At 43.7% G+C, this 25,374-nt stretch overlaps 1 protein-coding gene across 1 annotated transcript in view; it reads left to right on the top strand.

Annotated features, from left to right (window-relative positions):
- Positions 1-11,158: 11,158 nt before the first annotated feature.
- The window catches only part of LOC308279901 (1-phosphatidylinositol 4,5-bisphosphate phosphodiesterase delta-4-like), a gene marked incomplete at its 3' end in the record, with an annotated part of 59,007 nt that continues 44,791 nt past the window's right edge, over positions 11,159-25,374 (top strand). The window contains exons 1-2 of the mRNA XM_080720121.1: positions 11,159-11,204; positions 14,125-14,283. Coding sequence (XP_080576247.1) covers positions 11,180-11,204; positions 14,125-14,283 — 184 coding nt within the window. The 5' untranslated portion in view covers positions 11,159-11,179. The remainder of the gene's footprint in view (positions 11,205-14,124; positions 14,284-25,374) is intronic.

Genomic DNA, 25,374 nt, shown 5'->3' with positions numbered 1-25,374 from the left:
GTCCCTGATAGGCCTGCCCTACATAATATTTTGAGATGGGGGTCGGGGGCCAGATACTGTATATTCTATAGGGTCCTTGACAAGACAACGTTTGAGAACCTCTGATTTTAGAAGAAGGATTTAGAAGACATACATAGAAGCGGGTCAATATATTCAAAGACTTGCACACATTTTATAGATTTTTCAAAAACAGCAGATCTACAAGCTCGCAGCGTGGCCCTTGGTGCCGCGCTGTTACAGAATGTTACAGTATGAGCGCCTGTCAGTTTACTGTTGTTGTTGTTGTTGTTGTTGTTACAGACTGTTTTTGCTATTTTAATGACCTTCTCTGACTTGGAAGTTTAATTCTACCTGAAGGTGGATCCTGCTTTTCAAAGGGAATGGAGTGGTTTCTTGACATTTGTGGGTTTCTGCAAAAATACGCTCCATTCTCCATGAAAAGAAACTCCATTTGAAAGGCAAAACAGGGAAAGAGACCTGTCTGTGGGAAAGAAATGCATTTGCGGGACATTTTACGGAAAAGAGCACTTGAAACGGCACATCTGTTAGTCTGACGTCATTTACACATCCTATCTGGGTCAGGTTTTCCCCCCATTTTTAATTCCCATAGACGTGTTTAATATCGCGTCATAAGGACTGTGTTCCAAACATAAACAAATGATCCCGGTGCGTTGACTCATATAGATATGAAGAATCAACTGATGGCATAAAAGGGACATGGACAGAATTTATATGCAAGTGTGACTCGCGACAACCACACTGTTATCATGAGACTGACACAATATGTCCATATAGCCTATGGACATTCCCAGATATGGGCTTAATATTGAAGACATCAGGGATCTTGGCCATATATGGAGTGTGACATGAGGCATGACGGACACACATGATCTGCGGGTGACCCTTCAGAGGGGCTGTTGTAGCTGAGTGGGTAGAGATTAGAGACATACCGGCTGGGAATCAGAAGGTTGCTAGTTCGACTCCCGGTTGTGTCAAAGTGTCCATGAGCAAGACACTTATAACCCCTGCCCCCCATGCGCTGTATCAACCACTGTTCTGGGGGGGGGACACATTCACAGCAGATCTACAAGCTCACAACGCATCACATTTCGACGCGCTTTGAGCTTGTCGATCGGCTATTTTCAGCTAAGAGATTTGGGGTAAAAAAGAGCGGACCAATTACGCTGCCAACCACGGCAAATTAAGTACAGTATGAGTTAAACTAGGTATTAGGTAAACTATAGTATTAGTTTACTAAGTATTGGTTAACTAAGTATTAGTTTGCTAAGTATATTGGGTTTAAGTGGATAATTGCACTTCCCCCACTGCTCCTAATAGTTTGGAAGAGTGAAATACAGGCTGCATTTCACAGACGTACACGTGTACTTTGTCTTTGACACATCATACCCCACTAACATTATTACATTATAGAGCAACCAAGTCTGACATCATTTACACCAGGGGTGTTCAACAGGAGGTCCGGGACCCCTAGGGGGTCGTCAGGGATACTACAGGGGGTCCTCCAAATCATTGTGTGATAGAAACCTCTTTTTTTTTTCTCCTTTTTTATATTAACCAATTGAACCCTAGCGTATATATTGGAAGAACCTTAGCCAAAACTAGCAGATCTACAAGCTCACAACACCTCGCGCTGTGTAGAGGGGAAAAAGAGCAGACTAAGTACAGAGTGAAAGGTCAAGTTTTATAAGTATCGACGTTCAAGTGGTTAAATATCTGAAAACACAAATTGACATGAATCCAAAATACACTGATGATCGTGCTGTCAAAAGATACTATAGGGAAACTATAATGGAATCTATGAACAGGTTGTGGGGGTCCCTGCTTCATCTCTCTCTCAGCTAAGGGGTCCTTGGCCTGAAAACGTTGAAGACCCCTGATTTACACATCCTACCCGGGTTCAGGTTTTTCCCCCTCATTCCCACAGACTTCACATCGGGTCAAATAAGAACTGTTCCAATAGAATAAACAAATATTTCCTGGTGGTTTGACTCACATGCATATGAAGCATCAGCTGATGGGGAGAAAACGCTAATGTTACCGCCGCTAAAGTAGTTAACATCTCACCAGAAACAGACTCAAATATGAGTGACTGACTATCGTAAATGATACAGAACCACCTCACCGCAGAGACTGTTTGTTTTTGGACCACGACTTTTATTGCGACCGAAGGTCACAGTTTACCATGAGAAATGTCACAGCTTGTCCGCGTGTAGACGTGAAGCCGTGTATGTACACATTTTTATGGTCTATGATGGGTTGGTTCCCTTGACACATCACTGTTACATCACAGGTGACATCACCTATGTAAAAGTCCATATATGGGTATTCCCCAGAATCCCTTTTATGCCCATATATGAAGATCCCTGATGTCATCGATATACATGTATATCACTGGCCAGATGGCCAAGACATGGCCCATACATGTGTGGCTGGTTCAGATAGGGGTCTCCATGTATGGGCATAAAATGTATTGTATATTGTGATGTCATGGGAACCACTCTAACAGGATCACCTTTATGCCCATATATGGAGATCCCTGATGTCATCAATATTAAGCCCATATGTAACAGGACTTATATGGGAATGCCCATATATGGAGGAAGACAGCCCATATCTGTGCGGCTGGTTCAGACAGGGATATCCATTTATGGGCATAAAAGGGATTTACTATATACAGTACATGGATCTCCATATATGGGTAACTGGTCCAGTTACGGGTCCAGATGGCCAAGAATTGGCGCGACCTCACCCTTTTTTTGGCGCGAGGCGTCTAGTTAGGTGTTCTAAGATGACCCAATGTCATTCTCCATGGAGAAATGACTCCCATTACAAAACATACATTAGCTACTTCAACCCAACCCTGCGTGCATTTCGACCTTTTAAAAATAGACGATTTACAAGCTCACAATGTGTATTTTCAAAAAGTTGTCATACATTTGAAAACTTGATGAGTAGGCTACACACTACTTTCAGTCCGTTAAGTTCAATTTGACACCAATACTTTACTTTAGTACTTTTACTCAAGCAACGTTTTTACCCAGGACTTTGAGTGTTTCTAACAGCTTGTGGTATTGATGCTTTTACTTGGGTAAAAAAAGTACTTTTTTTCCACCACTGGCTCCGGGGTCATATAGGTGAGAGGGGCGGTGAAGCGCGACAGAGCTTTGGGAAGCTTAGCCAGGCTTAGAGGCTGTAAAACTGTGAAACTGTGAAAGTAGGACACGCCGCTAGACCAGGAAGTACAGGAGACAGGACAGGACAGGGCGGGGGGGAGGAAAAACAAAAAAGTGCAAGTATGAAAGAATCCCAGCAGCAAGGTTAAACCGGGTCCCGTGCTGATTGGCTCTGGGTTTCAGCCAACCAGACTGCAGAACACAGGATGAGAGATGAACAAAGAGTTTGCTGATGCTACATGTCTACAGAAGTGGTTCTCAAAATGTTTTGGAGTCAGGGCACCGCTGTAAATAACGTTTTCATCCACGGCACCCCTGAAATTCATTGTTATATTAAGTGATTATATTTCATTCAAATAAAAATATAATTGGTACATTTTCCATTCGTTCTCCTCACTAGAATGTGTGCTGACCATATAAGGACTTCCACCATGGCCCGTGTTGCGAGCATAGCTAGATTCGGTTTTCAGAGGTGGCCAGCCAGTCCTCGACCAATCAGGGTAGAGTGTGGCCGTAGTTGTGTTATGATGTTTAGTTATGATCAAAATAAAAGTTTTGAGAACCACAGTCGCTCTGAATCTGCTAAATGCCTAGATTGTAAACTACTGAACTTATAAAATGCCACAATCTCGTAGTAAATCAGTATCATACATATCCTGAAGCTGGAGACGTAGGCCTACCGATATTCAGTGATTGGGTCTAATGATCAAAAGAGAACATTATAATGTTGTAAAAAATCTATAAAAAACTAAACATTTTTCCACGCTGTAAGGCCAGTAAGGGACAAGATGACCCTCGGCCAATTTCATTATCACTGAATACACCTTTAAGGCAAACGTACATTTATGTCACATTACGGTAGGCCTACGTAAATATGTAAATATTTCACCCAAACATACATCCTGTCACAAGGAAGACTTGAGAGAACATCTTGTTTTGTTGATGACAGATTGAACATAACTTTTACTGAAGCTGACCTCTACATCTGATTCCCAGATGATGCCCTGTTAGGGCAATTACACCAATAGAATCCCTTTATGCCCATCAGTATTAAGCCCATATCTGGGAATGCTAATATATGGAAATATTTTGTCAGTTTAACCAGACCAACGTAAACAACCAACTGCAACTCGAATCACACTTGCAAATGAATTCCATCCTGTGCGCGAGGTCACTTTTCTTCCTTAGGCGTCTTACTGGTATTTATCATGTAAAGGAGTAGTTCACTTATTTATTTTCTACCGCCAGGTCGCATGCATATTGTCTGCTAAAAGCAACCTCATGGTGGCGCTAGAAGAGGGGCATGACAGAAATTGGGTTGGAGGTTGTGGTTTGCCAGCCAACTTTGCAAAGTTTGTCATGGATAGGTTCAAGGTTCAAGGTTCAAGGTTCAGTTTTATTTGTCTCCCAGGGGAGAAATTTGTCTTGGAGACAGAGTCACAGCTGCATACATATAAACACTTAACAGAAAAAAACAAAAACAAAAAAGAAACTAAAAAAAAAGACAGCCAAAAAAAATACACATACAACCCATAGAGCCTGTCCTCAATTAGTTATGTGTCTATCATTTAGCATTTTGATTGACAGAGGAACAAACGAGTGCTTATATCTATTATAGTAGCATGTTGGGGTCCTAAATCTCCTGCCCGATGGCATTAGATCGTACTCTGGTTTCAGAACATGCAAGGGGTCGGACAAAATGTTCCGAGCTTGTCTTACTACTGCTTGCTCAAAGATGGCTTGAGGGGTGATCGGGGGGGTGGCCATACCCATGATCTTCCCTGCCATATTTGCCAGTCTAGCTATTTGAGACTTGTATGCAACAGTCAAGTTACCAAACCAGCTAGACATACCATATCTCAGGATGGATTCAATACTAGCCCTATAGAAGGTCAACATAATATTTACACTGACTCCAAAAAGCCTTAGTCTTCGAAGAAAGTGTAGACGCTGGTGTATCTTAGAGCATAAGGTTGTAACATGCAAGTGCCAACTCAGATCCTGATCAATCTGCACTCCTAGGTACTTATAGGAGGCGACCTGCTTGATGTTATGGTCATGAACACTAATCATGCTGTGGTCTCCTATGGACCTGGGGTCTACTATGACCTCCTCTGTCTTATTTACATTTATTTTCAGATGATGTTGATCACACCACTCTATGAATCTGTCTACTCCAGATGTATGGCTGAGGATGTTAGAATCACTATTGAGCAGGCTGAGTATCACAGTGTCATCTGAAAATTTAATAAAGAATTGATCAGGATGAGAACTGACACAATCATCTGTGTACAAAGTAAAAAGAAAGGAGGAACTAACTGTTCCTTGGGGCACCCCTGTACTCCCATATGTCTCCTCGGAGAGCACCGAGTTAAATCTCACCCTCTGTGGTCTCCTGGAGAGGAAGGAGAAATACCATTTTATAATAAAGGGGTTTACATTCAGCTGTGCTAACTTACGCAGCAGAATATCTGGATGAATCGTATTAAATGCAGAAGAAAAATCTATAAATAATAGTCTAGCGTATGCTACCTTACCCTCTAGGTGTTTCAGAGTGAGATGTGCTACTGTAGAGATTGCATCGCATGTACTGCGTTTCTTTGCATAAGCAAATTGATACTGGTCTAATCGAGGTCCTACCTCCTTTCGGAGTTCCTCCGTCAGAATCCTCTCCAGTGATTTCACTACATTTGATGTTATAGCTACAGGCCTATAATCGTTATCCTCGACCGGACATGCTTTTTTAGGGATAGGGACTATTACTGACCTTTTCCAGAGCTCTGGTACTGTATGCGAGTCTAAAGAGAGCTGGAAAAGCCTATGCCACGCTGGGGCTAGTTCCTCAGCACATGTTTTTAACAGAGAGGCATGCATGCCGTCTGGTCCTGTAGCTTTATTTGTCTGTATGGTTTTAAACACTTTACACACTGTGTCCAGCTCTATAACCAGTCTGTCATTATTAACATCACAATTCAGTTCATTAATGACTTGATCACATCCCGTAGAAGTATCACATTCGAAACGCATAAAGAAGTTATTAAGTTCATTTGCCCTGGCACTCTCATCTAGAGCAGCAATAGGCTTTCTCTCTGATTTCATGTTTGTCATCTCCCTGATGGAGTCCCAGAGTCTTTTTGTGTTCGAGTTGGCCAAGTCCTGTTCTGCTCGTTCCTTATATTTCCTTCTGGATTCTTTCATTTGTATATTCAGTTCTTTCTGTGCAGCCTTCAATGCAGCCGTGTCTCCTGAACTGAAGGCCACTTTTTTCCTCCGTATACACTCCTTGATTTCATTTGTGAGGTACGGTTTATTATTTGGAAACTTTGTCACAGTTTTCTGTGGCACTATCATGTCAACACAGAAAGAAATGTACGCGGTAACAGCTTCAGTAGCTGTGTCAATATTAGCCTCCTCAAAGAAGGTGTCCCAGTCCGTACACAGGAAGCATCCTTTCAGTGTCTCAGTTGTGTCCCTAGACCACACATGTACAGTCTTTTTCACCGGCTTACTAGATTTATATATAGACCTGTATGTCGGCAGAAGGTGTACAGCGTTATGGTCGGACATTTTTACCTTTTCATCCTCAGAGTTGCCTAGTGGGGGTCTGGCCCTAGCTATATATGCCCCCTTAATGTTCCCGTAACACTTATCCAGGATTTTCTCCTTTCTTGTGTTGCATTTAACATACTGCTGGAATCCTGGCAGAAATGTCTCCAGGTTACAGTGATTCAGGTCGCCCAAAACCAGCATGGTCGCGTCTGGCTTGTCCTGTAGGTGCCGATGCACACAGTCCGCGATCCTAGTCGCTGCTCTGGTGGCATTTGCATCTGGTGGAACATATACAACACATACAAAGATGTTAGAAAACTCCCTTGGCAGGTAGTATGGTCGTAGCGTGATGCATAGCAGTTCGAGATCGGGATTGCATATCTTGTCTCTGACCGCAACGTTGTTGCACCAGTTATCTCTGATGTAAACACAGAGCCCTCCAGCTGATAGCTTATTGGAGCTAGCCCTTCTATCAGAGCGGATTAGCGTAAATCCCTCTATTTCTACCAAACTATCCGGCACTTCCTCATTGAACCATGTCTCGGTGAAAACCAACAACTCCGACTCACGGTACTCAAAGCTGACCTTAGTTTGTGTCCGTAGTTCGCCCATCTTTTTCCTCAGCGATCGTGCGTTGCACAACAGTATGGATGGTAGCGGTAGCTTAGCCGCATTCCGGACCCGCTGTCTAACGCCGCCTTTCCTGCCTCTTCTCCTGGCCCGTACGGGTTGCCGCAGCAGCTCCCTGGGGACACAGCTCAGCAGGCTCGGCGATGGTGGTATACTGTCCTCTCGAAGTTGCAGCATATCAGTCCCGCTGATAGGGGCAACGGTGCCAGAGAGGAGAGTAGGGCCACAAGTGTGACATGACATGACGTGACGTGACGGACGGACAGCTGGTGGAGGTTTTGATAGTAACTGCAACCTGACGGTCCCAATCAATTCCACAGCCCATGAAGCCTTGAATTAATGGAGAGTTATTTAGTTTATATCGCATTCCTGAGATAATAATTTGATGCCCGGGTGGCTGAGTCTTCGACTGCTCTTTGAATACCACAGACTCTGCCATTCGTCAAATTATTGGCTTACAGTAATCTGACAGAAACAAAGAAATCTCCATGAACCACTCCTTTAAAACAGGGGTCCTCAAGGTTTTCCAGGCCAAGGACCCCTAGCGCTACGTATAGGATACAATTGTTGCAGATTAAACTTTTCCATAGATTTCATAGATAGCTTAATAGACTTGTTTGACAGCTCTATCGTCACTGTTGTGTAAATTCATGTTTGTTTGTTTGTTTATTTACACATTATATATTCTATGTTAGATGTGGATTTTCAGACACCACATAGTGCACCGAATAAACAAACGACAAGATGGCACACACCAGTGCGCTGAGTGTGCATTTTCAAACGCACCCGTAGTAAACATTGCCTCTGTAGCCTACTTGCTTCACTCTTTTTTTCCCTGCACACCAAATCTCTTTGCCGAAATTATAGGGAGCTTGTAGATTATACTTTTGCTGTTTTTGAATTTGAATCCTGGACAGTGATGCTGAAAGGTTTTGGACATAGAAGGCTTCAACCCGACAGAGATGATATGCAAACAGGCTGCACATCTCATATCTGATGCAGGGAGGGTTTTGCATGTCATCTTGGTGAAACGAGAACATGAAACTTAAAGGTTCCGTGAGTGATTTGTGTGTGTGTGTGTGTGTGTGTGTGTGTGTGTGTGTGTGTGTGTGTGTGTGTGTGTGTGTGTGTGTGTGTGTGTGTGTGTGTGTGTGTGTGTGTGTGTGTGTGTGTGTGTGTGGGGGGGGGGACCCCCTAACATCACGTCACCAGACATTCCACCTCAGAGGAAAGCCTGGTATTCGTTTTAAACGGTGTGATCCGGTCTAGGCGTGGCCTAAACCAGCAACAGGCCTTGCTTTGTTTTGGTCCCCCCTGACTGTTTCCCCCAATCCCTATTTAAATGCTCGAGTCTTGCAAGTTGCTGCGAGTTGGACTAGAAGATGGATATACAAAACAAACCCTTTAAAAAATAAGCAAAACTACACCGCATCAAGGGTTTTATTGGGTAGGCCCTAAAAGTATGTCCTTGAGCGCTGAGAATTGTTTGGGGTTAAACGTTTTAACTGATTCCGGCTTGGTAGTTCCGGCCAAAGTCCCGACCGGATCAGATGATCCCATGCTAGGAACCCCCCACCCTGTGTGATGTGTTGGGAACAGTAGCAGTTGTACCAACCGACTGTCACACCTGATAAGCACTTGGAATTGTAGGCATTACATTTAGTATGATTCCACAGATGAATATTGTGAAAATAGCCAATCTACAAGCTTGCCAAGCTTTTCAAAATGTTTGCCTCTTTTTATTGTTTGGCAATTTGGCCAAAGTGTGTCCAGTTTTTATATTTAATGTTGGTGCAGTAATGGTCTCAACCCACATGTTGAGAACCAGTGTGCCAGGGTGGTATTTTCTCAACCCTTTTCACAAGGTCCATTATTTATTCAGCATGTGAGCCACGGACCACCATTTGATTACATTACCTCTCAGACCCAAGACTTACAATATTTTGATATCTTTGGATAACAATTCCATGCTGTATGTGATGTTGGTACCATAGGAGAGATAACAGGCTGTATGTGATGTTGGTACCATAGGAGAGATAACAGGCTGTATGTGATGTTGGTACCATAGGAGAGATAACAGGCTGTATGTGATGCTAGTACCATAGGAGAGATAACAGGCTGTATGTGATGCTGGTACCATAGGAGAGATAACAGGCTGTATGTGATGTTGGTACCATAGGAGAGATAACAGGCTGTATGTGATGCTGGTACCATAGGAGAGATAACAGGCTGTATGTGATGTTGGTACCATAGGAGAGATAACAGGCTGTATGTGATGCTGGTACCATAGGAGAGATAACAGGCTGTATGTGATGCTGGTACCATAGGAGAGATAACAGGCTGTATGTGATGTTGGTACCATAGGAGAGATAACAGGCTGTATGTGATGCTGGTACCATAGGAGAGATAACAGGCTGTATGTGATGCTGGTACCATAGGAGAGATAACAGGCTGTATGTGATGTTGGTACCATAGGAGAGATAACAGGCTGTATGTGATGTTGGTACCATAGGAGAGATAACAGGCTGTATGTGATGCTGGTACCATAGGAGAGATAACAGGCTGTATGTGATGTTGGTACCATAGGAGAGATAACAGGCTGTATGTGATGTTGGTACCATAGGAGAGATAACAGGCTGTATGTGATGTTGGTACCATAGGAGAGATAACAGGCTGTATGTGATGTTGGTACCATAGGAGAGATAACAGGCTGTATGTGATGCTGGTACCATAGGAGAGATAACAGGCTGTATGTGATGCTGGTACCATAGGAGAGATAACAGGCTGTATGTGATGCTGGTACCATAGGAGAGATAACAGGCTGTATGTGATGCTGGTACCATAGGAGAGATAACAGGCTGTATGTGATGTTGGTACCATAGGAGAGATAACAGGCTGTATGTGATGTTGGTACCATAGGAGAGATAACAGGCTGTATGTGATGTTGGTACCATAGGAGAGATAACAGGCTGTATGTGATGCTGGTACCATAGGAGAGATAACAGGCTGTATGTGATGCTGGTACCATAGGAGAGATAACAGGCTGTATGTGATGTTGGTACCATAGGAGAGATAACATGTTGTATGTGATGTTGGTACCATAGGAGAGATAACAGGCAAATGTTGACCAAAATAACAATTGTTCTACATTTCTCTTAAGCCCCTTTTCCACTGGTCCAACTCCACACCACTCCACACCACACCACCCACTTGTACCAGGTTTTCCACTACAAGGACCTGGGTTTCACAGAGTGGTGTGAAAGTGGTACTAAATGTGGTACTAAAAAGTATCCAATCTAGAGTAGGTCTGAGCTAGGCCAAATAGGGCTAAACACTTCATAATGACTGATCACTCACTGACTTTTCATTTAGACCACCAGGATATAGTTGTAATACATGATAATAGATTATTGTGTTATAATCACTGTTATAATCTATTATAGTGTATTATAATTTAGGATAGTTGTAATACAAATTTTTATTGTATTATAATCACAGTTAAAAGGGTCAATTTGTTTCTTACCGATAGGGCTACTTTTGTGTAATGGAAAATGTAGATATTAGTATGTGGTGCGGTGTGGTGTGGTGTGGTGTAGTGTGGTGCTAAAGCTGCAGTCGAGAAAAAAGGGGCTTAATTGTGTCGATTTCTTTTAAATTCTGTTGTGTTCTGTTTCTTTTTTTATGTACGGTTCTGTTTCTGTGTTTTCTGTGTTTCATGTATGGTTCTGTTTCTGTGTTTTCTGTGTTTCATGTACGGTTCTGTTTCTGTGTTTTCTGCAGATGGCAGAGGAGTGACAGAACTACAAATGGCGTCCACGGGGAGTGGCCTGCGTAAGTGTTGCTCAGCGTCTGTTAGTTGCTCTAGCACAGTGGTTCTCAACCTGTGGTCCATGGACCACTGGTGGTACCTGAGCCCCCATCTGGTGGTGCTCAGAGGAGTCTCCCAAATAATAATTTAAGTAAGAAGACATACTGTAAGTTGAACCAGGCACGTGCACATGTGGTGGGTCGTAGACCGCCGTACAGTGTGATGAGTCGCAGCCCCAGCCTGAAGCCTCAAAAGTCTATCTGCTCTCATTCCATAGGGATGTCCCTTTGGAGTAATGGTTGAGATATTGGACTTTCACGCGGGAGGTTCGGATCACCTCCGTTACATACACATAAGGGGGCTTGAGCCCCTGCCCTTTTATCCCTCTGTAAAAAATGCCCCCTCCAGACCATGAATGCAGTTTTTACCATGGTGAAAGAAATGCAAATGCCCTCTTTTCCAAACTCTCCTGAACTTGATTGCAGCATCTTATGTTGAATGAATTGCCCTCTCTGTGTAGAAATACATGCTGTACGCCACATCTCCAGTATTCACCTCCAACGCGTCGCAGCGTTGTGAGCTTGGAGGTCTATTTTCGATATTTTCCCCTAAAGGCCCTTTTATTAATTTCACCTCCTGCCTCTCTAACATTCTCTGCACGTCCCTGAGTGGAACCCCAGGTAGTTCTTCTGACCCAGCAATAGGTTGAAATAGGCTCTTCTGACCCAGCAATAGGTTGAAATAGGCTCTTCTGACCCAGCAATAGGTTGAAATAGGCTCTTCTGAAATAGGCTCTTCTGACCCAGCAATAGGTTGAAATAGGCTCTTCTGACCCAGCAATAGGTTGAAATAGGCTCTTCTGAAATAGGCTCTTCTGACCCAGCAATAGGTTGAAATAGGCTCTTCTGACCCAGCAATAGGTTGAAATAGGCTCTTCAGCCGTGCTGAAATGAACATCCTCGCGCAGTTTGCACGGGAAGTTCACAGACGTAGTATTGGCCTTAAATCTGGCCGATGACCCGGTCATCAAATTATTGGATTAAGAATGCAACAACAACTACAAAATCTCCATGAATTGAAGGAATAACTGTGTTAACTGTAGATGAATAGGATGGCATAGATCTACGCACCTGTATTTTAACATCAGTTATTGTGGCGGTACTTTTCTGAGGTGGTGTAAAAAGAACCGTGCAGTGCTCTGGCTCATTCAAAGTCACATTTAGGGCAGTTGCTCTTAAAAATAACCAATTCACCCCCGCCCTCTGCCTGCTAATGGCTGGCTTGATCTGTGTTGAAGTAGGCTAAGCTGTTTCCTAGTCTAAACATGCAGTGGGCGTGTGTGTGTGTGTGTGTGTGTGTGTGTGTGTGTGTGTGTGTGTGTGTGTGTGTGTGTGTGTGTGTGTGTGTGTGTGTGTGTGTGTGTGTGTGTGTGTGTGTGTGTGTGTGTGTGTGTGTGTGTGTGTGTGCGTGCGTGCGTGCGTGCGTGCGTGCGTGCGTGCGTGCGTGCGTGCGTGCGTGCGTGCGTGCGTGCGTGCGTGCGTGCGTGTGTGTATGAGTACACGTATTTGCTGGCTTTTTGTGTGCTTTGCAGTTTCCTCTGTATCAGGGTATAGAAAGTTGAGGGTTACAGGGTTATGGCTGGCCATTAGAATTATAGGATAGAGTTAGGATTATGTTAAGGTAAAGGGAGGGATATGCTGTACGTGATCTTGCTTTTGTTAAAAGGTTACCATCCTCTGGACTCTGCCATAACACCCATGGCCATCTTTTTTATTTTAAAACAAAATGCCAGGTGCCAGAGGGCTAGAGACTAGTATTCTGATAGTAATCATTGCTATAGAGCAGGGGTCTTCAACGTTTTCAGGCCAAGGACACCTTAGTTGAGAGAGAAATGAAGCAGGGACCCCCACAACCTGTTCATAGATTCCATATAGTTTCATCGTTTGACAGCACAATCATCAGTGTATTTTGGATTCATGTCAATTTGTATTTTCAGATATTTAACCACTTCTCTCTCTCAGTCGTCCTCAGACGAGCTTCCATTGAACTTCCATTCAACGCCTCGTGCTGCGAGGCGTTGTGAGCTTGTAGATCTGCTATTTTTGGTTACAGTTCTCAGGATATGGACACTAGGGTTCAAGTTGTTAATATAAAATGATTGGAAGATTTGGAGGACCCCTTGTAGTAACTCTGAAGACCGCCTAGGGGTCCCGGACCCCCTGTGGAAGACCCTAGCTATAGAGTGTTTGTACAGTAACAGTGTTGTGTCAATATAGTACAATACATTCAAAACAAAAATAAGTGAAAGGAGTGAACCAGTTTTCATGTATCAAGGTTATATGCAGACAGTGCAGGGATATGCACATTTGCACAATGATTAGTAGTCTCTATGGTGGTTGTGTTCCATTTGATATCTTCTCCCAGGTATCCAGGGTGATGACAGTGATATGTCTCTATATGTCTCTGTGTGTCCTCAGGTATCCAGGTAGATGTAGAGGACAGTGATATGTCTCTATATGTCTCTGTGTGTCCCCAGGTATCCAGGTAGAGGACAGTGATATGTCTCTATATGTCTCTGTGTCTCCTCAGGTATCCAGGGTGATGTAGAGGACAATGATATGTCTCTATATGTATCTGTGTCTCCTCAGGTATCCAGGGAGATGACAATGATATGTCTCTATATGTCTCTGTGTCTGTCTCCAGGTATCCAGGGTGATGTAGAGGACAGTGATATGTCTCTATATGTCTCTGTGTCTGTCTCCCCAGGTATCCAGGGTGATGTAGAGGACAGTGATATGTCTCTATATGTCTCTGTGTGTCCTCAGGTATCCAGGGTGATGTAGAGGACAGTGATATGTCTCTATATGTCTCTGTGTGTCCTCAGGTATCCAGGGTGATGTAGAGGACAGTGATATGTCTCTATATGTCTCTGTGTGTCCCCAGGTATCCAGGGTGATGACAACCTGCAGTCCATGCTGGTGGGGACGGTGATGAGGAAGGTGAAGTCTCGCAGCTGGAAGAAGCAACGATACTTCAGACTGCAGGACGACTGCATGACCATCTGGTACAAGTCCAAGAAGACTGGTAACTCTCACTCTACATGTAAGCACTGAATGCAACACTCACTCTACATGTAAGCACTGAACGCAACACTCACTCTACATGTAAGCACTGAACGCAACACTCACTCTACATGTAAGCACTGAATGCAACACTCACTCTACATGTAAGCACTGAACGCAACACTCACTCTACATGTAAGCACTGAATGCAACACTCACTCTACATGTAAGCACTGAACGCAACACTCACTCTACATGTAAGCACTGAACGCAACACTCACTCTACATGTAAGCACTGAACGCAACACTCACTCTACATGTAAGCACTGAATGCAACACTCACTCTACATGTAAGCACTGAACGCAACACTCACTCTACATGTAAGCACTGAACGCAACACTCACTCTACATGTAAGCACTGAACGCAACACACACTCTACATGTAAGCACTGAACGCAACACTCACTCTACATGTAAGCACTGAATGCAACACTCACTCTACATGTAAGCACTGAACGCAACACTCACTCTACATGTAAGCACTGAATGCAACACTCACTCTACATGTAAGCACTGAATGCAACACTCACTCTACATGTAAGCACTGAACGCAACACTCACTCTACATGTAAGCACTGAACGCAACACTCACTCTACATGTAAGCACTGAACGCAACACTCACTCTACATGTAAGCACTGAACGCAACACTCACTCTACATGTAAGCACTGAACGCAACACTCACTCTACATGTAAGCACTGAATGCAACACTCACTCTACATGTAAGCACTGAATGCAACACTCACTCTACATGTAAGCACTGAACGCAACACTCACTCTACATGTAAGCACTGAATGCAACACTCACTCTACATGTAAGCACTGAACGCAACACTCACTCTACATGTAAGCACTGAATGCAACACTCACTCTACATGTAAGCACTGAACGCAACACTCACTCTACATGTAAGCACTGAATGCAACACTCACTCTACATGTAAGCACTGAACGCAACACTCACTCTACATGTAAGCACTGAACGCAACACTCACTCTACATGTAAGCACTGAACGCAACACTCACTCTACATGTAAGCACTGAATGCAACACTCACTCTACATGTAAGCACTGAACGCAACACTCACTCTACATGTAAGCACTGAACGCAACACTCACTCTACATGTAAGCACTGAACGCAACACACACTCTACATGTAAGCACTGAACGCAACACTCACTCTACATGTAAGCACTGAATGCAACACTCACTCTACATGTAAGCACTGAACGCAACACTCACTCTACATGTAAGCACTGAATGCAACACTCACTCTACATGTAAGCACTGAATGCAACACTCACTCTACATGTAAGCACTGAACGCAACACTCACTCTACATGTAAGCACTGAACGCAACACTCACTCTACATGTAAGCACTGAACGCAACACTCACTCTACATGTAAGCACTGAACGCAACACTCACTCTACATGTAAGCACTGAACGCAACACTCACTCTACATGTAAGCACTGAATGCAACACTCACTCTACATGTAAGCACTGAATGCAACACTCACTCTACATGTAAGCACTGAACGCAACACTCACTCTACATGTAAGCACTGAACGCAACACTCACTCTACATGTAAGCACTGAACGCAACACTCACTCTACATGTAAGCACTGAACGCAACACTCACTCTACATGTAAGCACTGAACGCAACACTCACTCTACATGTAAGCACTGAACGCAACACTCACTCTACATGTAAGCACTGAATGCAACACTCACTCTACATGTAAGCACTGAACGCAACACTCACTCTACATGTAAGCACTGAATGCAACACTCACTCTACATGTAAGCACTGAATGCAACACTCACTCTACATGTAAGCACTGAACGCAACACTCACTCTACATGTAAGCACTGAACGCAACACTCACTCTACATGTAAGCACTGAACGCAACACTCACTCTACATGTAAGCACTGAACGCAACACTCACTCTACATGTAAGCACTGAACGCAACACTCACTCTACATGTAAGCACTGAATGCAACACTCACTCTACATGTAAGCACTGAATGCAACACTCACTCTACATGTAAGCACTGAACGCAACACTCACTCTACATGTAAGCACTGAACGCAACACTCACTCTACATGTAAGCACTGAACGCAACACTCACTCTACATGTAAGCACTGAACGCAACACTCACTCTACATGTAAGCACTGAACGCAACACTCACTCTACATGTAAGCACTGAACGCAACACTCACTCTACATGTAAGCACTGAACGCAACACTCACTCTACATGTAAGCACTGAATGCAACACTCACTCTACATGTAAGCACTGAATGCAACACTCACTCTACATGTAAGCACTGAACGCAACACTCACTCTACATGTAAGCACTGAACGCAACACTCACTCTACATGTAAGCACTGAATGCAACACTCACTCTACATGTAAGCACTGAATGCAACACTCACTCTACATGTAAGCACTGAATGCAACACTCACTCTACATGTAAGCACTGAATGCAACACTCACTCTACATGTAAGCACTGAATGCAACACTCACTCTACATGTAAGCACTGAACGCAACACTCACTCTACATGTAAGCACTGAATGCAACACTCACTCTACATGTAAGCACTGAATGCAACACTCACTCTACATGTAAGCACTGAACGCAACACTCACTCTACATGTAAGCACTGAACGCAACACTCACTCTACATGTAAGCACTGAATGCAACACTCACTCTACATGTAAGCACTGAATGCAACACTCACTCTACATGTAAGCACTGAATGCAACACTCACTCTACATGTAAGCACTGAACGCAACACTCACTCTACATGTAAGCACTGAACGCAACACTCACTCTACATGTAAGCACTGAATACAACACTCACTCTACATGTAAGCACTGAACGCAACACTCACTCTACATGTAAGCACTGAATGCAACACTCACTCTACATGTAAGCACTGAACGCAACACTCACTCTACATGTAAGCACTGAATGCAACACTCACTCTACATGTAAGCACTGAACGCAACACTCACTCTACATGTAAGCACTGAATGCAACACTCACTCTACATGTAAGCACTGAACGCAACACTCACTCTACATGTAAGCACTGAACGCAACACTCACTCTACATGTAAGCACTGAATGCAACACTCACTCTACATGTAAGCACTGAATGCAACACTCACTCTACATGTAAGCACTGAACGCAACACTCACTCTACATGTAAGCACTGAATACAACACTCACTCTACATGTAAGCACTGAACGCAACACTCACTCTACATGTAAGCACTGAATGCAACACTCACTCTACATGTAAGCACTGAACGCAACACTCACTCTACATGTAAGCACTGAACGCAACACTCACTCTACATGTAAGCACTGAATGCAACACTCACTCTACATGTAAGCACTGAACGCAACACTCACTCTACATGTAAGCACTGAATGCAACACTCACTCTACATGTAAGCACTGAACGCAACACTCACTCTACATGTAAGCACTGAATGCAACACTCACTCTACATGTAAGCACTGAATGCAACACTCACTCTACATGTAAGCACTGAATGCAACACTCACTCTACATGTAAGCACTGAATGCAACACTCACTCTACATGTAAGCACTGAATGCAACACTCACTCTACATGTAAGCACTGAATGCAACACTCACTCTACATGTAAGCACTGAATGCAACACTCACTCTACATGTAAGCACTGAACGCAACACTCACTCTACATGTAAGCACTGAACGCAACACTCACTCTACATGTAAGCACTGAATGCAACACTCACTCTACATGTAAGCACTGAACGCAACACTCACTCTACATGTAAGCACTGAACGCAACACTCACTCTACATGTAAGCACTGAACGCAACACTCACTCTACATGTAAGCACTGAACGCAACACTCACTCTACATGTAAGCACTGAACGCAACACTCACTCTACATGTAAGCACTGAATGCAACACTCACTCTACATGTAAGCACTGAATGCAACACTCACTCTACATGTAAGCACTGAACGCAACACTCACTCTACATGTAAGCACTGAACGCAACACTCACTCTACATGTAAGCACTGAACGCAACACTCACTCTACATGTAAGCACTGAACGCAACACTCACTCTACATGTAAGCACTGAATGCAACACTCACTCTACATGTAAGCACTGAATGCAACACTCACTCTACATGTAAGCACTGAATGCAACACTCACTCTACATGTAAGCACTGAACGCAACACTCACTCTACATGTAAGCACTGAACGCAACACTCACTCTACATGTAAGCACTGAATACAACACTCACTCTACATGTAAGCACTGAACGCAACACTCACTCTACATGTAAGCACTGAATGCAACACTCACTCTACATGTAAGCACTGAACGCAACACTCACTCTACATGTAAGCACTGAATGCAACACTCACTCTACATGTAAGCACTGAACGCAACACTCACTCTACATGTAAGCACTGAATGCAACACTCACTCTACATGTAAGCACTGAACGCAACACTCACTCTACATGTAAGCACTGAACGCAACACTCACTCTACATGTAAGCACTGAATGCAACACTCACTCTACATGTAAGCACTGAATGCAACACTCACTCTACATGTAAGCACTGAACGCAACACTCACTCTACATGTAAGCACTGAATACAACACTCACTCTACATGTAAGCACTGAACGCAACACTCACTCTACATGTAAGCACTGAATGCAACACTCACTCTACATGTAAGCACTGAACGCAACACTCACTCTACATGTAAGCACTGAACGCAACACTCACTCTACATGTAAGCACTGAATGCAACACTCACTCTACATGTAAGCACTGAACGCAACACTCACTCTACATGTAAGCACTGAATGCAACACTCACTCTACATGTAAGCACTGAACGCAACACTCACTCTACATGTAAGCACTGAATGCAACACTCACTCTACATGTAAGCACTGAATGCAACACTCACTCTACATGTAAGCACTGAATGCAACACTCACTCTACATGTAAGCACTGAATGCAACACTCACTCTACATGTAAGCACTGAATGCAACACTCACTCTACATGTAAGCACTGAATGCAACACTCACTCTACATGTAAGCACTGAATGCAACACTCACTCTACATGTAAGCACTGAACGCAACACTCACTCTACATGTAAGCACTGAACGCAACACTCACTCTACATGTAAGCACTGAATGCAACACTCACTCTACATGTAAGCACTGAACGCAACACTCACTCTACATGTAAGCACTGAACGCAACACTCACTCTACATGTAAGCACTGAACGCAACACTCACTCTACATGTAAGCACTGAACGCAACACTCACTCTACATGTAAGCACTGAACGCAACACTCACTCTACATGTAAGCACTGAATGCAACACTCACTCTACATGTAAGCACTGAATGCAACACTCACTCTACATGTAAGCACTGAACGCAACACTCACTCTACATGTAAGCACTGAACGCAACACTCACTCTACATGTAAGCACTGAACGCAACACTCACTCTACATGTAAGCACTGAACGCAACACTCACTCTACATGTAAGCACTGAATGCAACACTCACTCTACATGTAAGCACTGAACGCAACTCTCACTCTACATGTAAGCACTGAATGCAACACTCACTCTACATGTAAGCACTGAACGCAACACTCACTCTACATGTAAGCACTGAACGCAACACTCACTCTACATGTAAGCACTGAACGCAACACTCACTCTACATGTAAGCACTGAACGCAACACTCACTCTACATGTAAGCACTGAATGCAACTCTCACTCCACATGTAAGCACTGAATGCAACACTCACTCTACATGTAAGCACTGAATGCAACACTCACTCTACATGTAAGCACTGAATGCAACACTCACTCTACATGTAAGCACTGAATGCAACACTCACTCTACATGTAAGCACTGAACGCAACACTCACTCTACATGTAAGCACTGAATGCAACACTCACTCTACATGTAAGCACTGAATGCAACACTCACTCTACATGTAAGCACTGAACGCAACACTCACTCTACATGTAAGCACTGAACGCAACACTCACTCTACATGTAAGCACTGAACGCAACACTCACTCTACATGTAAGCACTGAACGCAACACTCACTCTACATGTAAGCACTGAACGCAACACTCACTCTACATGTAAGCACTGAACGCAACACTCACTCTACATGTAAGCACTGAATGCAACACTCACTCTACATGTAAGCACTGAACGCAACACTCACTCTACATGTAAGCACTGAACGCAACACTCACTCTACATGTAAGCACTGAACGCAACACTCACTCTACATGTAAGCACTGAACGCAACACTCACTCTACATGTAAGCACTGAACGCAACACTCACTCTACATGTAAGCACTGAATGCAACACTCACTCTACATGTAAGCACTGAACGCAACTCTCACTCTACATGTAAGCACTGAATGCAACACTCACTCTACATGTAAGCACTGAACGCAACACTCACTCTACATGTAAGCACTGAACGCAACACTCACTCTACATGTAAGCACTGAACGCAACACTCACTCTACATGTAAGCACTGAACGCAACACTCACTCTACATGTAAGCACTGAATGCAACACTCACTCTACATGTAAGCACTGAATACAACACTCACTCTACATGTAAGCACTGAATGCAACACTCGCTCTACATGTAAGCACTGAATGCAACACTCACTCTACATGTAAGCACTGAATGCAACACTCACTCTACATGTAAGCACTGAACGCAACACTCACTCTACATGTAAGCACTGAATGCAACACTCACTCTACATGTAAGCACTGAACGCAACACTCACTCTACATGTAAGCACTGAATGCAACACTCACTCTACATGTAAGCACTGAATGCAACACTCACTCCACATGTAAGCACTGAATGCAACACTCACTCCACATGTAAGCACTGAATGCAACACTCACTCTACATGTAAGCACTGAACGCAACACTCACTCTACATGTAAGCACTGAATGCAACACTCACGCTACATGTAAGCACTGAATGCAACACTCACTCTACATGTAAGCACTGAATGCAACACTCACTCTACATGTAAGCACTGAATGCAACACTCACTCCACATGTAAGCACTGAATGCAACACTCACTCCACATGTAAGCACTGAATGCAACACTCACTCTACATGTAAGCACTGAACGCAACACTCACTCTACATGTAAGCACTGAATGCAACACTCACTCTACATGTAAGCACTGAACGCAACACTCACTCCACATGTAAGCACTGAATGCAACACTCACTCTACATGTAAGCACTGAATGCAACACACACTCTACATGTAAGCACTGAACGCAACACTCACTCTACATGTAAGCACTGAATGCAACACTCACTCTACATGTAAGCACTGAACGCAACACTCACTCCACATGTAAGCACTGAATGCAACACTCACTCCACATGTAAGCACTGAATGCAACACTCACTCTACATGTAAGCACTGAACGCAACACTCACTCTACATGTAAGCACTGAATGCAACACTCACTCTACATGTAAGCACTGAATGCAACACTCACTCCACATGTAAGCACTGAATGCAACACTCACTCTACATGTAAGCACTGAATGCAACACACACTCTACATGTAAGCACTGAACGCAACACTCACTCTACATGTAAGCACTGAACGCAACACTCACTCTACATGTAAGCACTGAACGCAACACTCACTCTACATGTAAGCACTGAACGCAACACTCACTCTACATGTAAGCACTGAATGCAACACTCACTCTACATGTAAGCACTGAATGCAACACTCACTCTACATGTAAGCACTGAATGCAACACTCACTCTACATGTAAGCACTGAACGCAACACTCACTCTACATGTAAGCACTGAACGCAACACACACTCTACATGTAAGCACTGAACGCAACACACACTCTACATGTAAGCACTGAACGCAACACTCACTCTACATGTAAGCACTGAACGCAACACTCACTCTACATGTAAGCACTGAACGCAACACTCACTCTACATGTAAGCACTGAACGCAACACACACTCTACATGTAAGCACTGAACGCAACACACACTCTACATGTAAGCACTGAATGCAACACTCACTCTACATGTAAGCACTGAATGCAACACTCACTCTACATGTAAGCACTGAATGCAACACTCACTCTACATGTAAGCACTGAACGCAACACTCACTCTACATGTAAGCACTGAATGCAACACTCACTCTACATGTAAGCACTGAATGCAACACTCACTCTACATGTAAGCACTGAACGCAACACTCACTCTACATGTAAGCACTGAATGCAACACTCACTCTACATGTAAGCACTGAACGCAACACTCACTCTACATGTAAGCACTGAATGCAACACTCACTCTACATGTAAGCACTGAATGCAACACTCACTCTACATGTAAGCACTGAACGCAACACTCACTCTACATGTAAGCACTGAATGCAACACTCACTCTACATGTAAGCACTGAATGCAACACTCACTCTACATGTAAGCACTGAACGCAACACTCACTCTACATGTAAGCACTGAACGCAACACTCACTCTACATGTAAGCACTGAACGCAACACTCACTCTACATGTAAGCACTGAACGCAACACTCACTCTACATGTAAGCACTGAACGCAACACTCACTCTACATGTAAGCACTGAACGCAACACTCACTCTACATGTAAGCACTGAATGCAACACTCACTCTACATGTAAGCACTGAACGCAACACTCACTCTACATGTAAGCACTGAACGCAACACTCACTCTACATGTAAGCACTGAACGCAACACTCACTCTACATGTAAGCACTGAACGCAACACTCACTCTACATGTAAGCACTGAACGCAACACTCACTCTACATGTAAGCACTGAATGCAACACTCACTCTACATGTAAGCACTGAACGCAACTCTCACTCTACATGTAAGCACTGAATGCAACACTCACTCTACATGTAAGCACTGAACGCAACACTCACTCTACATGTAAGCACTGAACGCAACACTCACTCTACATGTAAGCACTGAACGCAACACTCACTCTACATGTAAGCACTGAACGCAACACTCACTCTACATGTAAGCACTGAATGCAACACTCACTCTACATGTAAGCACTGAACGCAACACTCACTCTACATGTAAGCACTGAATGCAACACTCACTCTACATGTAAGCACTGAATACAACACTCACTCTACATGTAAGCACTGAATGCAACACTCGCTCTACATGTAAGCACTGAATGCAACACTCACTCTACATGTAAGCACTGAATGCAACACTCACTCTACATGTAAGCACTGAACGCAACACTCACTCTACATGTAAGCACTGAATGCAACACTCACTCTACATGTAAGCACTGAATGCAACACTCACTCTACATGTAAGCACTGAATGCAACACTCACTCTACATGTAAGCACTGAATGCAACACTCACTCCACATGTAAGCACTGAATGCAACACTCACTCCACATGTAAGCACTGAATGCAACACTCACTCTACATGTAAGCACTGAACGCAACACTCACTCTACATGTAAGCACTGAATGCAACACTCACGCTACATGTAAGCACTGAATGCAACACTCACTCTACATGTAAGCACTGAATGCAACACTCACTCTACATGTAAGCACTGAATGCAACACTCACTCCACATGTAAGCACTGAATGCAACACTCACTCCACATGTAAGCACTGAATGCAACACTCACTCTACATGTAAGCACTGAACGCAACACTCACTCTACATGTAAGCACTGAATGCAACACTCACTCTACATGTAAGCACTGAATGCAACACTCACTCCACATGTAAGCACTGAATGCAACACTCACTCTACATGTAAGCACTGAATGCAACACACACTCTACATGTAAGCACTGAACGCAACACTCACTCTACATGTAAGCACTGAATGCAACACTCACTCTACATGTAAGCACTGAATGCAACACTCACTCCACATGTAAGCACTGAATGCAACACTCACTCCACATGTAAGCACTGAATGCAACACTCACTCTACATGTAAGCACTGAACGCAACACTCACTCTACATGTAAGCACTGAATGCAACACTCACTCTACATGTAAGCACTGAATGCAACACTCACTCCACATGTAAGCACTGAATGCAACACTCACTCTACATGTAAGCACTGAATGCAACACACACTCTACATGTAAGCACTGAACGCAACACTCACTCTACATGTAAGCACTGAACGCAACACTCACTCTACATGTAAGCACTGAATGCAACACTCACTCTACATGTAAGCACTGAACGCAACACTCACTCTACATGTAAGCACTGAATGCAACACTCACTCTACATGTAAGCACTGAACGCAACACTCACTCTACATGTAAGCACTGAATGCAACACTCACTCTACATGTAAGCACTGAATGCAACACTCACTCTACATGTAAGCACTGAATGCAACACTCACTCTACATGTAAGCACTGAACGCAACACTCACTCTACATGTAAGCACTGAACGCAACACACACTCTACATGTAAGCACTGAACGCAACACACACTCTACATGTAAGCACTGAATGCAACACTCACTCTACATGTAAGCACTGAATGCAACACTCACTCTACATGTAAGCACTGAACGCAACACTCACTCTACATGTAAGCACTGAACGCAACACACACTCTACATGTAAGCACTGAACGCAACACACACTCTACATGTAAGCACTGAATGCAACACTCACTCTACATGTAAGCACTGAATGCAACACTCACTCTACATGTAAGCACTGAATGCAACACTCACTCTACATGTAAGCACTGAACGCAACACTCACTCTACATGTAAGCACTGAATGCAACACTCACTCTACATGTAAGCACTGAATGCAACACTCACTCTACATGTAAGCACTGAACGCAACACTCAC

This window comes from Nannobrachium achirus (genome assembly GCF_963921795.1).
Source record: "Nannobrachium achirus genome assembly, chromosome: 24".
Classification (NCBI taxonomy): Eukaryota; Metazoa; Chordata; class Actinopteri; order Myctophiformes; family Myctophidae; genus Nannobrachium; species Nannobrachium achirus.
This window is presented reverse-complemented; position numbering and strand designations above follow the sequence as displayed.